Source organism: Montipora capricornis, chromosome 11, assembly GCF_036669925.1.
Source record: "Montipora capricornis isolate CH-2021 chromosome 11, ASM3666992v2, whole genome shotgun sequence".
NCBI lineage: Eukaryota > Metazoa > Cnidaria > Anthozoa > Scleractinia > Acroporidae > Montipora > Montipora capricornis.
The window spans coordinates 6,944,488-6,964,487 of NC_090893.1; the positions used below are offsets into that span (position 1 = coordinate 6,944,488).

At 39.7% G+C, this 20,000-nt stretch overlaps 1 protein-coding gene across 4 annotated transcripts in view; it reads left to right on the plus strand.

The window, feature by feature from the left end:
- The window catches only part of LOC138023871 (phospholipid-transporting ATPase ABCA1-like), an 80,874-nt gene that overhangs the window by 55,117 nt on the left and 5,757 nt on the right, over window positions 1–20,000 (plus strand). For 2 of the 4 annotated variants that reach the window (XM_068870954.1, XM_068870957.1), the window contains 22 exons: window positions 1–122; window positions 1,858–2,118; window positions 2,451–2,758; window positions 2,870–2,912; window positions 3,363–3,506; window positions 4,574–4,740; window positions 5,745–5,949; window positions 6,617–6,860; window positions 7,482–7,566; window positions 8,048–8,159; window positions 8,583–8,643; window positions 9,010–9,187; window positions 9,588–9,703; window positions 11,252–11,399; window positions 11,825–11,945; window positions 12,574–12,703; window positions 13,443–13,569; window positions 14,686–14,754; window positions 16,251–16,319; window positions 17,928–18,034; window positions 18,760–18,901; window positions 19,250–19,384. The exon at window positions 1–122 is cut by the window's left edge and continues 75 nt beyond it. In XM_068870954.1, coding sequence (XP_068727055.1) covers window positions 1–122; window positions 1,858–2,118; window positions 2,451–2,758; window positions 2,870–2,912; window positions 3,363–3,506; window positions 4,574–4,740; window positions 5,745–5,949; window positions 6,617–6,860; window positions 7,482–7,566; window positions 8,048–8,159; window positions 8,583–8,643; window positions 9,010–9,187; window positions 9,588–9,703; window positions 11,252–11,399; window positions 11,825–11,945; window positions 12,574–12,703; window positions 13,443–13,569; window positions 14,686–14,754; window positions 16,251–16,319; window positions 17,928–18,034; window positions 18,760–18,901; window positions 19,250–19,384 — 3,094 coding nt within the window. The remainder of the gene's footprint in view (window positions 123–1,857; window positions 2,119–2,450; window positions 2,759–2,869; window positions 2,913–3,362; window positions 3,507–4,573; window positions 4,741–5,744; window positions 5,950–6,616; window positions 6,861–7,481; window positions 7,567–8,047; window positions 8,160–8,582; window positions 8,644–9,009; window positions 9,188–9,587; window positions 9,704–11,251; window positions 11,400–11,824; window positions 11,946–12,573; window positions 12,704–13,442; window positions 13,570–14,685; window positions 14,755–16,250; window positions 16,320–17,927; window positions 18,035–18,759; window positions 18,902–19,249; window positions 19,385–20,000) is intronic. The other 2 variants (XM_068870956.1, XM_068870955.1) reach the window with 2 other exon arrangements.

Sequence of the window (20,000 nt, forward strand, 5' to 3'; positions counted from 1 at the left end):
GCTTTCGGTGGCCTTAGCATTTGTGGCAGGCTCCAAAGTTGTCATTCTGGATGAGCCCACTGCAGGAGTGGACCCATATGCAAGAAGAGGAATATGGGATTTGCTTCTAAAATACAGACCAGGTAAGGAAGGAGAAGTCACTGCATTTCCCAGTTGGGTAAACTTGGAAGTCATATTGTCTTTTATACACTAGTGACACCATGTTACTGTCACAGTATACACTTCTGTCACTCTGTGTTTGATCAGGTTGAGTAAACCTTTCTCTAAGACTGTTTTTTTGTGCCCATTTTAGAACTGTAATAATTTTTGGTTACATTTGGTAATACATGTACATTAAGGATACCGTTTATTATCAAAATTTCAACCATGCATGTTGCTTTTTTTTAGCATTCTCATTGGCTCACTAAATCTAGGTTATCAGCTCATATATTGTATGATCGCTCGAAGTGTTAACAAGCTGAGCAATTTGTGGCAAAAACATCTAGAAAATCAGTAATTTGAACAAATTATCCCATTCATGTGTATGCTTTGAATAATCGGGGGCACTCAAGGAGGAAGTTAAAGGTACACCTTATTTAACGTTGTAATTCCTTTACCCTCTAGAGGGTATTCTCCTAGGAAGCCGGTGAAGCGTTTTTGAGCCACAGATGGTAACCGGAAGTGAACAATAATTCGTACACTATGGCTATAGTCTCTTCCAGATTTATAAAATAGTAATCTTTAAGAGAGAAATGATACTCAGCAGTATCAATGTTATTAATTAGCAGGCACCTCTTGTAATTTCTGTACTCTGACCAACCGGTATGCTGCATAAGCCTCTGGATTTGGCTTCCCATTGCTGCACTGTGCTTGTTTTGCAAGGAACATTAAACATTGACGTGAAAAATGGGATGCAGTTTGTCAAGACAAGCTAAAGAGGAAAACAGCTCACTTCCAGTTGCCTTTGTCGCTCAAAAACGTCTTGTGTTTAAGCTCCCTATTGTTAAATTTAACTGGATTGAGTTATTTAGGCTTTGAATAACCCTTTAAACAGGCCCCATACAAGTAGGCTTCTTTGTGAAGTGTTCAGCGGCCATCTTAAAATTCTGAAGCTTAGAAAAGTAATTGCTGTCAGAAGGTAGTAAAAAATGTAAATGTAAATGCTCTGTTTATTGTAAAAGAGCACTTAGCTATCAAGCTAGTTCACAGGCACCCACTTTTAATAATGTGAAAGAAACTTAAAGGGATAGTGTCATGCTAAATTTCCTCTTTTTAGGTCGAACTGGGTAAAAATCCAAATCATGTGGTACTCTAGCTCACACGTATAACCTTCCTGACAACTTACTGAGATGACATGAAATATAATATGGCACAAAGAACTTATCATGCTTAACGTTTGGCAACTTTCAGGACAGAACAATGTCTCCAAACTTGACTGGCCAATTTTTTCAAGTTTCAATCCATTTCCATCCCCTCCATACTTGGCTGCAAACAACAAAGAATAGCTTCAGTGCACTTTAATGGTCATTGGCAACAAAATTACATCATTAGTTTTGGTCTTGACTAAAATAGCGTGACACTACCCCTTTAACACACAACAAACTTTACTGAAACATTATTAAGAACACCAACTGGCAGAAGGCTATTTACAAAGCGTGGTGGAGTTAAATTCGTTAAAAGAGGAACCAAAGGCAACAAGAATGAACCCCATCCCCACCCCCTAGAAATCCAATATGGTGATGTATTCAACTGTCCCGTGCAAAGAAGGGACCTCGTGTCCCCTGAAATGTCCCTTGCTCTTAACACCAAGCGACCAATTATTGTGAACTGTTGTGAAGAATACCGGTATGAAAGGACCTCCCACTCTTTTGTTTTAAGGACGCACAGTGTTGCTGTCTACCCATCACATGGACGAGGCAGACATCTTGGGTGATAGAATTGCCATTATCTCGAAGGGAAAGCTCCAATGCTGTGGAACATCATTGTTTCTTAAGGGACATTATGGCAATGGATACTACGTAACTCTTACGAAAAACGCCCCTGAAGAGAGGCCTGGCACTGCGCGTACAGTAAAGGGTGTTGCACTCGAAGGCATAGACACAGATCCTCCTGCTTCTTTGGCAAGCTCTGTTGATGAAGGTAGGTGCAGCTATTCTAATTGATTGTTGATCTGCAAGTATTGTGTTTTAATCAAGTAAAAAGCAATACCATTTAAATGAACTGTAGCCTATATGCTTGCATTTTCTCAAGCAAACTTCCAGCTGCATGTAGTCGCTTTGCGTTACTATATATCATCATTTAGTTCTGATTTTGTAATTGAAAACCGCTTTTAAAACTTACGACCTATTTAAACGTACTGTTGTCTCCCATTGTGTTTCAATATGATCGTTGCATCTCTCAAGAGATATACGATGGAAAGTCGGGTGATAACACCAGAAGATCGCCTCAACCAATGTTTTTCAACTTTGTAGGAGTTGGTTTGGATTCACTTGATGCCTCAGAGCAAGGAAGCCTCAATTCCATTCCATTGAAATCATCCCCAGTACCCACCCTTCAAGACTCTAAAGTCTACTGCAGCGAGCCCATGGTCACCTCTTTCATCAAATCCTTCATCCCCTCAGCTAAGTTGGCAGACAATGTTGGATCGGAATTGACTTACGTACTTCCAGCAGAAATGGCAAGAGAGGGTCGCTTTCAGGATCTTTTTGAAGAGCTGGACAAAAGCCTGGATAATCTGCACATTGGAAGCTATGGCGTATCAGACACCACTCTAGAAGAGGTGCCTATGTCTTTTGGTTATAATAGCAATGGCAAGCTGTTTGACATAATTTTAAGCCATAGTTTTTGGATAATTATTGATTTGGTGAAACTGTGTTTATCTCGTTTGCAGATTTTCTTAAAAGTTGCTGAGGAGGCAGATGTCGAAGAAGAAGGTATTGAACTCTATAACTTGCTCAGACATCGTATGTCACATGACAAGATGGCCACATCACTACAAGTATATGTCAGCCATCTTGAATTTTCACACTTGTCAAAATGAAAGAAAAGATTTCACTGACAAGCATTACTCAAAGTAGTAAAAAATATTAAACCTTGGTTATATCTAATTTGTTGGTTGATCAGTTATGCAAAGTGTTGACACAATGTTTTTGCATGATATCAGTTACAACTGAAAACAACTACAGAAAAAAACTTAGGAGTGTGCCCCCTTGGACTTGACTGGTTTTGTTTTCACTGGTGTCTCCAACTCAATGTTTTTCCTTTACTGTTAAACAGTTTTATTTATGTAACTGAAGGTATTTTGTTTTGCCCCATTTTCTTTGACTGAAGCTGTCTTGTTTTTATTTTATCTTTATTTATGTTTTTTTCCATGGAAATACCAGACAAGCTATCCGCTGAGATGCCCAAACGCCGGCCGAGTTTTCGTAGTCAGTTGAGCCGCAGCTTGCGCAGTTCGAGAATAAGGGATAGCCCTTTTAATGATCGAAGCGAACTCTTTGCTGAAACGAACGAAGATATTGATGATGGTAAGCCACCTGAAGGTTGAATCAGGGTATAGGTATGATGTAGTAGCTGCACCAGTGTGGCCTGCTATTTGGTTTGAGTGAGCGATATGAGCCCAATCATACCATTCAGCACCCACCCACTGCTGCCCAACATGTGGTAGAGGTTCCACGCCCACATTGGCCTTATCAACCTCTCACGGACGCAGTGTTCTGATACTTAAATTTTTGATGTCACAGTCATATTGTTTTCAAATGATGAACAAAACCTTGGTACACAGGCCTTTTTGAGCCAAAAATATGCAGCCATCGTCAAATGCGAGAAAATTTCCATCAAGTGCAGGGAAATTAAAACTATTAGGCGGGTTGATAGTTGGGATAAGAAGGCTTTAAGTATGCCCGAGTTCTACTTGGATGTGAACGGAGAAGCAGAGAAGTACGACCAGAGAAGCCGAAGTACCATCTCAAGTCTAGTTTTATCCCCCTCAAATGCATTAAGACATCAAGTAAGTCTCTTTTGACTTGAATTTTTGTCGCACTTATGGCCTTCTTAGACCCTAGTATCAACTCGCCTGTTGTCAAGCTTTTGGTATATAGGTGCTGTGTGTGAATGGGGGAGAAGCATGGAAGTGCCGAGCTTGGGATAATTTATCTTTACAGCTAAAATGTACAGAACACAATGAGCGCTTGTTAATTTTAACAGCAACTGGACAAGTACAGTTCGGATGGTGCCCAACAGAGATTTGTTTCGTGTTGATAGCTCATGGCAAACAAGAGGCTTCTAACGTTCTTACAGACTTTGTAAAATTTCTTCCAATTCTAAGGGCCCGGTTACATGGCGAGTTGAAATTCACCATATCATTAGGCCATAACTTAGTTCTCACTCTCCTAAGAACTTGATCTATACTAGTAGCTGAATCGAGAAGGCAAGAAAGTTGTTGAAATCTAAACAAGTTTCATGGTTTTGCTTACTTTTGCTGTCTGCGTTACATATGGCTCTAAAACTCTCTAAAAGCGGGGTTTCTAGCTTGGGAAAAACATGGGAATTTTTTCTTATAAAAGTTTTTTTTTTTCTTAAACTTGAAATGAAGAAGAAGAGATGACGGAGATACCACCTGTATTTGAAAGCACAGATGGAAGTTACGAGGCAGTCGGCAACAAGCTAGGTGGTCTGACGCTTATCAAGACACAGTTCTTGGCGCTCTTGGTAAAGCGATTCCATCATGCAAGGAGAAATAGAAAAGGTTTTATCTCCCAGGTGTGAAACCAGATATGTTTTTTCCCTGAATCACGTACCCATTTGAGAGTTCTTCACATTCCCCTGTTCTCGTATTTCTTTTCTTGTGTGAATAATAAAATTCTCAGAATGTTTTTAAGTTCATGTGATGTTTTTCAGTTTTTCGCAGATTTTAACCCCTTGAAATTGACCAGCATCTAATTTCCCCTTGCAATTTCACCACTCAATCATATATACACCCTTTTAATAAGTCTAATATATGCCGTTTTCCGCTAATGACGTCAAACTCGTGCTTTCAAATTTTATTCAAAAATGTACAAAGGCCTAAAACTTTTCCGATTTCGTTTGTTGTTTTTCACGGAAACGGCATATATTAGACTTATTAAAAGGGTGTATACTTAGGAGAATAAAGAAATTACAACTTAAGATAGAATTTTATTGATTTATAAACAGATGTGAGAGCCAACAATGAGAAGTAGTAGTCCTTCCTTTGTGGAAACCATTGTTGGGAAGGGGATATTATTGTTTTAAAAAAAATTTAGGGAATGTTTCAGGGGATATTCTCTCCTATGCCAAATCTGCTTTGAACATAGTGGCTGAGGGATAAGGCGAAACTGAAATAGTGGTTTAGATGCACTTTAAAGGGGGCAATGTCATACTAATTTTTTTTAGATAAATCTTAATTATTACTTTAGCTCAGTACAACATTCCTGACAATCCACTTACAAGATAGTAAATATATTAATGGCACAAAGAGCTAATTCATATTTAATTTTTGGCGACGTTCTGAAGACTCTGTCTCCAAACTTGAAAAAATTAGACATTTTTTTCAAGTTTCAATCATTCCCTCCACCCTTGGCTGCAAACAACAAAGAATAGCTTCAGTGTACTTACTTGAATGGCTATTTGCAACAAAACTACAGCATTATTTTTTGGTCGAAAAACGTCTTCTAGTTTTTTTCAAGTTTGACTAAAATAGCATTACACTACCCCTTTAATATATATATATTTTTGCCACTTTACAGATTCTTTTGCCCGCCATTTTTGTGTGTGTCGCTATGGGGGTGTCTAAGATCAGACCTTCCATTGTTATGCCTTCTTTGGAACTCACTACTGACATGTTCTTAAATGAAGAACCTAATGTCCATTATCTGCCATTCTCCTTCGACAATTCAAGCGAGGCCCTGACTGAAAACATGACCCACATGTTGTTAAAGTACCCTGGAGTTGGTAAGATGACAATCTGTCTCTAAGCGTTTAAAGATTGTATTTGATGAATGGGGATGTGGCTGCTCATACCAACCGTGAAAAGATTGGCCTTATGTTTTTTGAACGAAAATTGTCATCACGAGATGCTTAGTACATCAGTGTTGCGACCGATAAATGCTGGCTAACGATTCTAGAATGTGAAGCATGCCATACAAAGGTACTATAATAATGAAATGAAAGAGAGTGCAGAAGAGTGAATTTCTTTGCTTTGCCAGGTCATCGTGTGTTGCAGCAATGTACAGTGCAATGCCATTTAGTCGTCTGTAGCGTAGTGAAATGAAGTGGACTACGGTACTGTGATTCCTGTGCAGTGCGATGTATCACAGTGCATTAAAATGTTTTTTCTTACCCTCTCTTGACGAGCTTCTTTAACCCTAACCCTAAAGAGAAATAAATTACCTCTCTAGATATCAACCAGTGTTTTTTCCTTTTAATATGCCAGGGCGTCATCAGATCTGTTTTGCTAAGAAAAGATACTCTTGAAGGGAACATTCTTTTTAAAATATGGATGAAATCACTGACCAAGATTGTGTATAGTCCACTTCTGGTTTTGTCTGTCTTATCCAGTGGATGTTCTTCCAGTCATCCTTCCAGTTACCACATTCTCTTTTTTGTCCTCTTGTTGTAGGTGCTACTTGTTTAGAACGTTATTGTCAACGAAAACCAATTCTGTTCAGCGACCGTCCCAGAGAACCTGTTAGCAAAGCACAATGCGATTGTCAAACAACTGGAAATGCTCAGTGTCCTGCAAATGCGGGAGGACCCAAACCCTCTCAATGGGACTCATTCACCGGAGACAAGTTACAGAACATGACTGGGCGAAACATGACGGATTATCTTCTAAAAACGTATGGCAAATTCATTAGGAGAAGGTATGACAAACATTTTTTTGTTGATTGCAGATTACGTTGGTTTGAACTCCCCCCATCTAACAGTGCCATATTACGTAGGTCGTGTTTCTTTTTTTTTGGGGGGGGGGTGTTCTCATTCCCTCGTAGGTAGATTTTGGTGATTCAGCATTAGTCCAAATTCCCTTTTGAGATCACTGAAACCGACTACAGTTGTATTTAGTTGTAATTAGAATACTGGTAAATGGTTACCAGCGTGATTATTGTGTCCAATCATGAGTGACACGAACATTCAAATCAACCAATCAGAATTTGAGGCAAACGCGTGTGGTCCGGATTGAGCGAGTCACGATTGTTTTTCGTTATACATCAGGCCTCGGTTGTTCAAAAGGTGGATGACACTATCCACCAGACTAATCACTATCCAGTGTATAAACGCTAGCAAAACCAATTGAGTTACCCGGTGGATAATGATTCATCCAGAGGAAAGCGCTATCCACCCTTCAAACAATTGGGGCCTAATTGGAAGAGAATGTGGCAAGGGGTTTTTACAGCCATTCACCAAGCGTCCCTAGTTTGCTTCATTCTAATACAGCATGAATAACTGTTTCATCCTTGTCCTCATCTGTTTGACTTCATTCACAGATACGGTGCAGTAAGCTTTGGAGATAACTTTAGGAATTTGCCAGACAACGTTAGCTCCGGAATAATCAAGAAACATAATGCAAAAGTAAGGGGTCATTTTTTGGTTAAGAAGCAGTACAAATCAGTCAGGTTATCAAGTATGGATTTGGCTTAAATTAATACTCAAGAGTCAGAAGCACTCTAAAGAGAACCGTGCCGAGTGTCACAGAAAAATAATGCATGGTTTGAAGCTTTCTTTTGAATGATTACAATTATGTGATCTCATTCGCACTTATTAGCATAAAAGCATCCTGAGCTTGTACAACATAATAAACCGCACCACAGGAAAGTACTGCTCAGTAGCTTTCATTTGAATTGTCATACTTAAGGATTTCACCCACAGACTCAAAAGATAGATCTATCTTGTACAGCATAACAAACAACACCTCAGGGAAGTAATGCTCTGCGGCTTTCATTTGAATGCCAATACCTTACGATTTGACCCACTGATTTTGGACATAAAACCATCATGCACAAGTAAGCAGCAGAATAACACTAAAATTATATATTTTTTCTTATTTGAACAGGCTTGGTTCAACACCAAAGGTTACCATGCTGCTCCAACGTTCTTGAATGTACTCACCAACGTGATTTTAAGAAACAAGGCTGCTGCTAAAGGATTAAATGCTTCTCAATTTGGTGAGATTGTCTTGCAGTTTTTCCACCTAAAGGGTCCGTTTCACTGTTGTGCTTAATTACCTGTAGATGGTGAGCACATAAACAGGATAGTTTTCAGCAGCTCACGAATGGTCAGGAAAATCTATTTCAATAGTCACATCAAAACCAGTCTGTTTTTGGACCCTATTACATACGTGCTGGGAGTTTATTGGACGGCCTCATCATTCCACAAAAAGGGGGTGCCCCTCGGGAGTCCAAAGAAAGGTTCAAATATTAGCATACAAGAAAAACAAGCTATGTCACATGCACTGACTTTACATCTGATAAAACACCGGACACTAATAAGGAGGTTGTATCGATATAAAGTCAATGCACGTGATATATTATCGACCATTTGATAGGTCAGTTGGCATATAAACGAAATTTTATTCATACTTTTAACAGGTATAATCACTGCAAACCATCCAATGAATTACACTAAGGAACAACTCAGTGAGCAGAGCCTGTAAGTGAAATCGTTTGTTGTGCTAGTGACGGCAGTAATTATTTACCTTTTCAACTAAGTTTTTTTTTAGTTAGCCCTCTTACAAAGATCCGGACCCTGCTGGATTATGCGAGCCCCATTATGGGTGGTTTGCCTGAAGTTACAAATTGTGCAAGATTGCTGCCACTTCCCAAGGATACGCTTGAGCGACGAATGTTCCCAGGAAGGGTTCTGAGGGGATTTATTGTTCTTATTTTTTCTTCAAAGAAATATCTTTTTACCTCGTCTATGGTGTTCAGTAAAGTGTTATTATTATTATTATTATTATTATTATTATTATTATTATTATTATTATTATCATTATTTAGTCCTATCATTCTTTTGCAGGTACAACCGTATTGTAGACGTCCTTGTTGCCATCTGCGTGGTGTTTGCGCTGTCCTTCGTTCCAGCTAGTTTTGTGGTTTACTTGGTCACCGAACGCGAGTGCAAAGCCAAGCATTTACATTTGGTTAGCGGTGTGCGTCCATACATCTATTGGCTGTCTACGTATTTGTGGGACTTGGTAAGTGTAGGCTTCGAAGATTGCATTTACTTGGCACTCTATGGCACTCTATGGCACTCTATGGCACTCTATGAAATCCTTTTCGTTTGAAGTTCTTGCGGCATACAAAACAAAATATTTTCATGTGGGAACGATTTTCAGATGCCTGTTGAAAGTAATAACTTACAGTACTATGTATACATCGCCTAGATTAGCTACATAATCGCGCGGCTTTTTAACCAATGAAAACCAAACGTCAGTTGCGATTTTGTTCGCTGGCGTTTTCCTGCCAGTTGCCTTTCGCGAGAATTTACGTCGAACTGCGATTGGTTAAATTTATTGTTCACCCATCATGACTGGCCAGTGTAATTTGCATTTATTTAAGTAATTCTTTACTTATGCGTGTTTTCCTATCTTTCAGGTCAACTATACAATCCCGGCGATTTGTTGCATCATCATTTTCTTGGCTTTTGGTGAAGATTCCTACACATCGGCCATGAACTTTCCACCGACATTCCTGCTCCTTCTTCTTTATGGGTAAGTTACTAAAGGGGATCAAAATTAATAATGCCCTCTTCATGTTTTTACCAGTGTTAACCAGTTTCAGCAGTTGGACTCCTTCAATTTGACTACTGTCTGTTTTGCTTTTATGGGGTCTTAGAGCGGTTTTCAATTGAGTGTCGAAAGTAATTAGCGAATTACTTTAGTTTTGCATTACTTCACTCAGTGATTGGTTCAAAGTTCTCGCGCCATTTTTTCAACCAATCATAAGTGAAACCAAAACCAATCGTGGCTCGCGCGTGCACGTTTTCCCGCGCTTTGTGACGGCGACCCGTAATTACTTAAAGTTTTGATTGGTTTACTGGATTGTCCCCGTCCTTTTTGATTGGCCCAAGTAATTACTTTGGTTTTGGTTTTACGACACTAATTTGAAAACCGCTCTATGGATCAGTAGTCCATTCAGAAGATTATGCCAAGCCGACCACATTGCTGAAGGGAAGGTCAGACCACAACACCGGAAACTCCGTGCCCTACTCTTTTTGAATAGTGTGTGTGGGATCAGAGTTAATGATCAGAGTTAATGATCAGAGTTAATGATCAAGTATTGTGAGACGGCCTTGGATTACGGTTTATAGTCCTTATCCGAGGAGAATTTTACCATTTGCGGTTGTAACTACAAAGGGAGCACTTTCTCCTCAGTTATTTAAAGACCCTGAGTGTTGGTTCGGCCAGAGTCAAACTCACAACCTCTTGCATGGCAGCCTGGTGCTACCAACTGAGCCATTGGGTTAGTGGGGTAGATTGTAATCTCAGAAACACTCAGAACGTAAATATATAAATTGAAGGAGAAAGTGTTGCCTTTTTAATGACTGTGTAAATAGATTGATTTTATATTTGGCCTGGAAAACGAAGATAAACTATAGGCCTGGTCAACCAAGTTCAGCATCTTTTTATGAGGCGTTAAAACAACCCACATGCTGATTGCAAGAAGGGAAAGAGGGGTCATAGCAGACGTTTATTGGTAGAGACGTACCCCCAGAAGTGATTGTGTGGTGTATGTGTGGGTAGACAAGTTCTCAAGCTAATCTAAATCTCAGGTTTTAGCGGACTCTTTCACATAACATTCGATGACCAATGTTTCAACGTTGAACAATTTGAGGAACCAACGGTACATGTAACTGAAAGTAAAGGGTTTTGTATTCGAGTCTGCCTTGATCGTACATAGTTTTATTATGAAATGTATTTACTCTGATGGTGTTAATTTGTCCAAAATGTTGGAGCGAAGTGACTGCCTTTGATGAATCAAGTGTACGCTGTAGACGAAAAGACCGCACTTGTTGTGGTCTCCTTTCACGTTCATGCGTGGGTGGGTGGGTGGGTAAGTGATATCCAATGTGGACGTTCCATCTCACCCCAAGGAAAGAATTGTAAACCATATGAGACTATGTGATATGTGCGGTACATCAATCATTAATTACCATTGCCATTATTACTACTTCCTGTTACCGTCCGTTCGTGCCTCAACTCCAAGTTCTTGGTGGGTTTAGAGGCATCACCTTGATTATTTCATTTTCATATTTTCAGGTGGTCCATCACCCCTCTCATGTACCCAGCATCTTTTCTCTTCACGGAGTCGAGTACCGCCTACACTGTGCTTATCAGTGTCAACTTGTTCATTGGAATCAACACCACCCTTATTACCTTCATTTTGGAGTTTTTCTATGACGATCCGGTGAGAGAAATTGTACATTAAGATGCCCTCGATTTAATGTGCGTGGAAATTCAATATCTACTTGTATAGAGCATTAAATCTACGCTACGTGAAAGTACCACTTTGTAGTTTTCATGTCAATTGTCAGACCAGCATGTTACCCACAGACTCGAAAGGTTATGGAACCACCTTACGCAGTATGGTATTGATCACCACAGGAAGGAAATGCGTAATGACTTTCGTTTGAATGGCCGCACTTTCAGGAATTTACCCACCGAATCGAAAGCTAGGACCACCTTGCAAAACATATTTACATTATATAAAACACTACAGGAAAGCACTGCTCACTAGCTGTCATTTGAATGGTTATACATTTGCTTATCTTAAAACTCTAGGATCAGGTCGGTAGTTTTTCAGAATGCTAATATTTTGATGTTAAACTGTAGGATCTTGTCGCGGTCAACAACATTTTAAAGCAAGCCTTCTTGATATTTCCCCATTTCTGCCTGGGACGTGGACTTGTCGACCTCGCCAAGAACCAGTTCATGGATATTTTCCAAAGATTTGGTGAGTGATTATGTTAGTCGGGTTCACTAAATAGTGTACTGATGTATTGGTTCATTTCAGAGTTCCAATAAGCCTCTCTCACAGCTATTTCTTGTACGAATTTTGCGATGGTAATATTAGTTCTTTGTCCAGGATTGCAAGGAATTAAATGCACCGTAGTCGTTGTAAGCGTCACGGAGTGTCCTCTCTCCCACAGTTTCCAAAGAAAAAGAACGTCTTCATTCGACTCTCTACTCGGCCTCGTCGTTGCTTTGTAATTAATTTGTTAACCGTTAACTCGTGAACCAGCCCCCACTGATGGGGCGTTACACAGAATAAAATTTATTAAATCTCACTCCTTGGAGTCAATTCGCCCTTGTCACACGGCGGCCATATTGTCCCGGGAGACCAAAAAAGCTTTGTTTTACCACGCCAAGCCTCGCAGTGGAAACCATGGGGGCGAGGCTTGGCGTGGTAAAGCAAAGCTTTTTCGGTCTCCCGAGACAATATGGCCGCCGTGTGACAAGGGCGAATAGTTGAAAGAATGTAGAGGTTATTAACACAGAAATCATTAGCGACTTTTTATAGTTATAGCTTGATGAAACGTCCTCTTTTCACCTCTTGAAACCATGCTCTTTCTCCATTTCAGGTCAAAATCTTGTTCGAGATCCGTTTAGTTGGGACATCACAGGTAGAAACATCATGATGATGATCATCCAAGGATTTTTGTTCTTCTTCGTGACAGTCTTGATCGAATACCGATTCTTTCTCCCAAAGAGGTATGTACTTTGTCCCCTGTTTTGTTTATTTATTGTCATCACAGAAAGCCCTCGTTGATTCAGTTTGTATTGATCTGGTTGGCTAGGAAATGGGGATAGAAATTTTAACCCTTGCTCCTAAGAAGTGAAAATAATGTTCGACATGAACATGGATTTCATAGTTAGTGATACCAAATTCTTCGTCGTCTTGGAAATCAGTCAGAAGCAAAATCGAAATTCCGTGGTTGCCTGTTTGTGTTTCCCGCGCTTTTTCCGGTCACGTGCGTTGGTTCATTGGACTGCGCATGTCTATTACATTAGCTACTTCCGAATTCGTACCAGCGCTTTTTTCAAAGCGAGTCGTGACTGTCTCTTTTTTGGATGATCTTTGATTGACAACTTGCGGGTTACTAAAGTTTACAGCTGTCGACACTCATGTCCAGGAAATTCTGGTACTGAGTTGGACATATTTAATTTGAGAGGTGTCCCACTTAAGTATAAGCATCAACAGCTTGTTTTCATCAGTAACTGGAGCTCATCAAGTGGAGCCTTTATCATTTCCTCGCATTCCTCGAGTCAACCCTTTCCTGAGTAGATTTGTTTTTAGGGATGCGTTCTATAAATAGATCTACTGGAGAAAGGGTTGACTAGGTCAGGTATGGGAGATAGAGGCTCAGCTTGATAAGCTCCTATCAGTAGAATTTACGTTAGCGTTCGCTTTATTTTTAAATCAGGGTTTTCGTAACTTTTTTTTAAACAGACGGGTTAATGTCACACTGAAACCAATTCGCCCTGAAGAAGAAGACGACGACGTGCATCGAGAAAGACAGCGCATTGAAAGAGGAGGAGGAAGCGATGATATCCTGAGGCTGGATAACCTTACCAAGGTAAATATGGCTATTAAACGGTTGACCTATGCTTGAGCGTGCATTTATCTGTCAAACCGAGTCAAGCTAGCATGGAACCTTTTGTTCCACAGCAGATTTCCGTCCTGCTTGAGCGGACTTTGGGACATCTGCAATGCGTTTTCGTTTGGCAGATAAGAGAGTAGTGATGCTTCTTTGCAATTAAAACTTCCCCAGAGCATACTTTACTCTTCTTGACGGTGCCTACTAATTCAAAGGTATTTTTTCCCCGGTTTATGATTATGTAGCAAATGTAGATCTTAACAAGTGCTATTGAAATCCAAAAAGAACTTTGTGGGTAACCACGCATTTTTCAAGATAATTGATGAATAACATTTATAAAAAGCGTTAAAATACAATGCAATGTATGGCGTTCTTTCTCAAATTGAAGCTTAATTATCTCTCAAAAATGCATGGTTAGCCCCAATTTTGTTTTTGGAAACCAAGAGTACTTACCAAGATCGAAATTCTCAGGATAGTTTTAAACCGCACAAAAAAAATACTGTATTGGTGTAACCATCACCAATAGGAAACCCGAATATCTCGAGATGCGCAGAACGTATGCGCAATAACAATAGTAGGCACTGTCCTTAAAGGAGGAGGGTTAAAATAGACCATTTTCAGTTGTAGCTAAGTTACCTGGCCTACGAATGGAAGCGAGGCTGCCGGTGACCACCGATGGTGTTTGTGAAAGTAATGATGTAAGAAATGGCAAACGATTTATCGTCCTTTTCCGAGGACACCAGGAGGATCTTATCATTTTCAAATGTCAACGTATAAAGGCTGCACTTTCTGCCCAGTTCTATTTAGCCTAACGGTGTTTTCCTTTTGTCAGAACTGGCCGGCCAGACCTGTCAGTTTGCAAGGAAAATGCAACAATTTCAAGAAACTTTTGCATGATAACCCCTCGTATTCTTCTTGGGGAGAATAAATTATCCTCGAGGTGCGTTAATTTGAAAGCGTTGCAGAGTTAGTCCATCCAAATGGCCGGTCAGTTCTGTCTAATGGAGAGCGCTCAAAGATTCAATCTGGGTCCGGCTGTCTGTCTTTGATCAAAATGTACATTTCTAGCATTTATGAAAGAATTTGATATGATAGGTGTACCGATCAGGAAAAAGAAAGAACGTGGCCGTCAATCGACTTTGTGTTGGAGTTCCCAAAGGCGAGGTAAGTTCACCTTAGCAATGCATGCAATCCTTGCAAGAGGGTCTATAAATATGGCTAAACAAGGATTAAAAGGGGCTAGGTCACGCTGTTTTAGGTAATTTTTTTTTAATTTTGTTAATTATGAGCTCTAAACGTCAAATTGGCAAAGCAAGAGTCTTTCATTTGCAAAATCATGGCCACATAACAACTGAGAATGATTTTCCTGCTGTGTAAATGACATTTTGAAATAGACTGATACAAATTTGAAAAAAAGGTGGGCCGACGTTTTTCAAATTTGCCCAAATTCAATCCATTCCAATCCTCTCCAGTTTTGTCCATCCATGTCCCTTCTTGGCTTCCCTGTTTTGCGTTAGAGTTCTTCTATAGTTTTGAACAGTTATTTTGATATTTTAGGTAATTCTATGACCATTCGATCAGTGCTGAAATTGCCTAAAATTGCGTGACCTAGCCCCTTTAAGTTGTTCTCTCGCTAGCGCTGGCAAAAACAAAGTTCATTGCACTAAAACACGAGAACCTATGGTACCATGTCAAACAACGATTATTGCAGAACAAAATGTGCACCCAGTATTGAGACGTATTGGGTTGCCATAGCAACATGAAACCATCTAAAACATATTTTGGTTTTTCGTAATCGTTACATGTATAGCGATGTTGGTAAACCCCAAGTGCTATTGAAATCCAAAAAGAACTTTGTGGGTAACCACGCATTTTTCAAGATAATTGATGAATAACATTTATAAAAAGCGTTAAAATACAATGCAATGTATGGCGTTCTTTCTCAAATTGAAGCTTAATTATCTCTCAAAAATGCATGGTTAGCCCCAATTTTGTTTTTGGAAACCAAGAGTACTTACCAAGATCGAAATTCTCAGGATAGTTTTAAACCGCACAAAAAAAATACTGTATTGGTGTAACCATCACCAATAGGAAACCCGAATATCTCGAGATGTGCAGAATGTATGCGCAATAACAATAGTAGGCACTGTCCTTAAAGGAGGAGGGTTAAAATAGACCATTTTCAGTTGTAGCTAAGTTACCTGGCCTACGAATGGAAGCGAGGCTGCCGGTGACCACCGATGGTGTTTGTGAAAGTAATGATGTAAGAAATGGCAAACGATTTATCGTCCTTTTCCGAGGACACCAGGAGGATCTTATCATTTTCAAATGTCAACGTATAAAGGCTGCACTTTCTGCCCAGTTCTATTTAGCCTAACGGTGTTTTCCTTTTGTCAGAACTGGCCGGCCAGACCTGTCAGTTTGCAAGGAAAATGCAACAATTTCAAGAAACTTTTGCATGATAACCCCTCGTATTCTTCTTGGGGAGAATAAATTATCCTCGAGGTGCGTTAATTTGAAAGCGTTGCAGAGTTAGTCCATCCAAATGGCCGGTCAGTTCTGTCTAATGGAGAGCGCTCAAAGATTCAATCTGGGTCCGGCTGTCTGTCTTTGATCAAAATGTACATTTCTAGCATTTATGAAAGAATTTGATATGATAGGTGTACCGATCAGGAAAAAGAAAGAACGTGGCCGTCAATCGACTTTGTGTTGGAGTTCCCAAAGGCGAGGTAAGTTCACCTTAGCAATGCATGCAATCCTTGCAAGAGGGTCTATAAATATGGCTAAACAAGGATTAAAAGGGGCTAGGTCACGCTGTTTTAGGTAATTTTTTTTTAATTTTGTTAATTATGAGCTCTAAACGTCAAATTGGCAAAGCAAGAGTCTTTCATTTGCAAAATCATGGCCACATAACAACTGAGAATGATTTTCCTGCTGTGTAAATGACATTTTGAAATAGACTGATACAAATTTGAAAAAAAGGTGGGCCGACGTTTTTCAAATTTGCCCAAATTCAATCCATTCCAATCCTCTCCAGTTTTGTCCATCCATGTCCCTTCTTGGCTTCCCTGTTTTTCGTTAGAGTTCTTCTATAGTTTTGAACAATTATTTTGATATTTTAGGTAATTCTATGACCATTCGATCAGTGCTGAAATTGCCTAAAATTGCGTGACCTAGCCCCTTTAAGTTGTTCTCTCGCTAGCGCTGGCAAAAACAAAGTTCATTGCACTAAAACACGAGAACCTATGGTACCATGTCAAACAACGATTATTGCAGAACAAAATGTGCACCCAGTATTGAGACGTATTGGGTTGCCATAGCAACATGAAACCATCTAAAACATATTTTGGTTTTTCGTAATCGTTACATGTATAGCGATGTTGGTAAACCCCGTTGTTATTGCTGTAGAATGGATTCTGCGCTACCCTCGCAATTGTAAAATTTAAGGTGGCTCTGATTCTGCTCACGAGAGTTTTTTAACTTTGCATAGAATTTAATTTTATCCTGCTGATCACTTTCCAGCAATAATAAATGGGAGTTACAACGTTCGTTTTAAAGTTATAAGCGTTTAGAAAACAGTCCTAAGAGAAAATACGTGCACTGATTGGTTAAAAATCGTGTTTGTATAAGTCGATGGAGACACAGAACTAGCGCGTGTTGTTGACGTACTGATGGCGCAAGCAAAGAGAATTTACATTTTGATAATTAAGAGTTAAGAAGTTGATTTCCTTTTTCTCATCGCGTTGTTTTCTAAAAGAAATAGAAAACATGTACTCCTTGTTTCTATCGGGTTATAGAAACATGAGTGAAAGTTTGGGAGAACTCGAAAAAGCTGTGGAAACACTCGCCTGTGGCTCTTGTTCCCACAGCATTTCTCGTTCTCCCAAACTTTCACTCGTGTTTCTAGAAGAAGCACATGACCTTGAAGCGTGTTACTTGCAACTCTTTTCCTTGGAACAAAGTTAGGGATTTTAGGACACCAATTTCATGCCCAAATATGGACAAGAATGAGATCAAAGCTGCACGTGCGGGAAAAAGCACGAGCTACGTTACAACCAAATAAGGAAGTTTTTAAACTCAAAAAAACCCCAGCTCTGAACCAGAGTTAAACGCTTCAAAGTCATGATCTTCTGTTCATAATAATAAGTGCACCTTTTAAGCAAAAATCCTATTTCATATAGCGCCATAATGTTGCGTGCCATTTCATGAAACGATGTTCAATGTTTTATAATTAATCAATCTAACAAGACATCCTTTTCAAATTGTTGAAACTGGTTTGAGCCACCTTAATTAAATGGTAGTGGCACCTTTTTCTTTTTTTTTGTTTTTTGCTGTAGTGTTTTGGGCTGCTTGGTGTCAACGGAGCTGGTAAAACGAGCACGTTTAAAATGCTGACAGGAGATATAGGCGTGACTCAAGGAGAAGCTTTCGTCGATGACTTCAGGTAACGTGAAAGCTTGCATCCTTTGCAGTGCATGTGAAGTCAACGCGTAAGTTTGGTTCAGGTTGAAATTACAGTGACTTCCTATTCTTGTCGTTCTAAGAATTGCTTTTGGTCAAGAGGCACAGGGGTTTAACCTGCTAAAACCTTGTATTTCTTTACAGCGATATAATGCGATTTACATTACTTGGTGTAGGTGTCAGAAAGTGGCCCTTTAACCACGACCTTAACCAGACCTCTGGCAAAAGAGTGATAGTGTGTGCGCTCATGTGACCAGTAGCCATATTTGCATATACTAAAACAAAAAAAGTAGAGTTCAATTCCCAAAAGAATATTTCACTGCGAAAACAATCTATACATGAAATTCTTAGACTAAGGAGACACCTTAGGACACATTTTTGTCGTGTATTGGCTCCTGGGTTCAAACCATTTACCAGTTTTAGTGATTGGTTTAAAAATCTCGCGACAGTTTATCAAGCAATGAGAAGAAAAACCAAAACCAATCTCGACTTGCACACGCGATTTTTCCCGCGCTTTGAGTAAGTTACTCGGAATTGCTACGAATTCGGATTTGTTCGTTGCGCTGTTTGCATCGGCTGTGATTGGTCGAAGTAATTACTTTGGTATTTGTTTTACAGCACTCAATTGAAAACCGTTCAAAATGTCTCACTGCAGTAATTGGACTTCCACTTCGCTTATTGGTTCCAATTTCTGTTCCAATATTTCAGCATTTTAAGAAGTATCCACAAGGCACACCAGTCCATGGGTTACTGTCCTCAGTTTGACGGGCTTGACAGCCTCCTAACAGCCGCTGAACACCTCCAACTGTACGCAAGGCTCAGAGGAGTTCCTGAACAAGACATTAAACAGGTTCGACAAGTTTTCAGTCAAGTACTTAATCAAAAATTTGGTTTTATCAACTCCGTTGATAAAACCAAATTTTTGTATACTACTTCCCCACCGACGCAGCACCACAGTTTCTTTAGAAACTACCCCCTTCATTCAAGTACTTAATCAGTCTGGTCTTCATTTCTCGTCCTTGTGTGAAGTCTTTTTTGTTGTTCCTCGAGTGTGATCATTAAACTAAAAGGATTATTTTGCCTGCAGTACTAATGAGACTCATACAACAGTGTAGATACAGGGGCCTATAGGCTAGCAAAAACCTCATAAACTAAATGGATTACATAAAGACTGATTCAACGATGTTTTGACTCACAGGTTGTTGACCGTCTTATTCAACGGATGAATCTGACGGAATACAAAAACAAATGCGCAGGGGGGTACAGTGGAGGAAACAAGAGGAAGCTGTCAACAGCCATGGCACTGGTCGGCAGTCCACCAGTTATTTTCCTTGTAAGTGCTTTGTATTTAACCATTATCCTGCGAAATCACGCGGAATATCGCCTGATACTTAGTCGACGAGGCCTTACGCCGAGTTGGCTAAGATCAGGCGATATTCCACAAGATTGAGCAGGATAATGGTTTTATTATTCAACACATTGATGACAAAGCACAATTTTCTACGTTTATTGGGAAAAAAAGCTGGAAAAACTACCATTTTTCTCCGCGACACATAAAATTACGTGTATCGCAGGATATCTGTTGAGTACGCACGACGAATATTGCGCGCGCTATGACCATGTTTGAACATTGTCATAATAATGTTATAGGTCTTCTATTTTATTAGACTGGTGTCGTTAATGCGAAGGGAACGTCGCAGTCATGCTTGCTGTTTCTTGGTCTTGGAACGGAAATCACGCTTGCTTGATTGCCGCAAAACTAAGTATACGCCCTGTTGCAAAATCATTTTGGAGGCTCAGTTAAAAACTACTCTCTCTTTGGAGCTTCGTTCATTCAGATCGTAAAATCATCATGTTTCACGCACTGCAACTATCCCTTACTTTTGAACAAGAAGAATACAACGAATGAAATTATATATGAAATGAATACATTGAACTGCGGATATGAA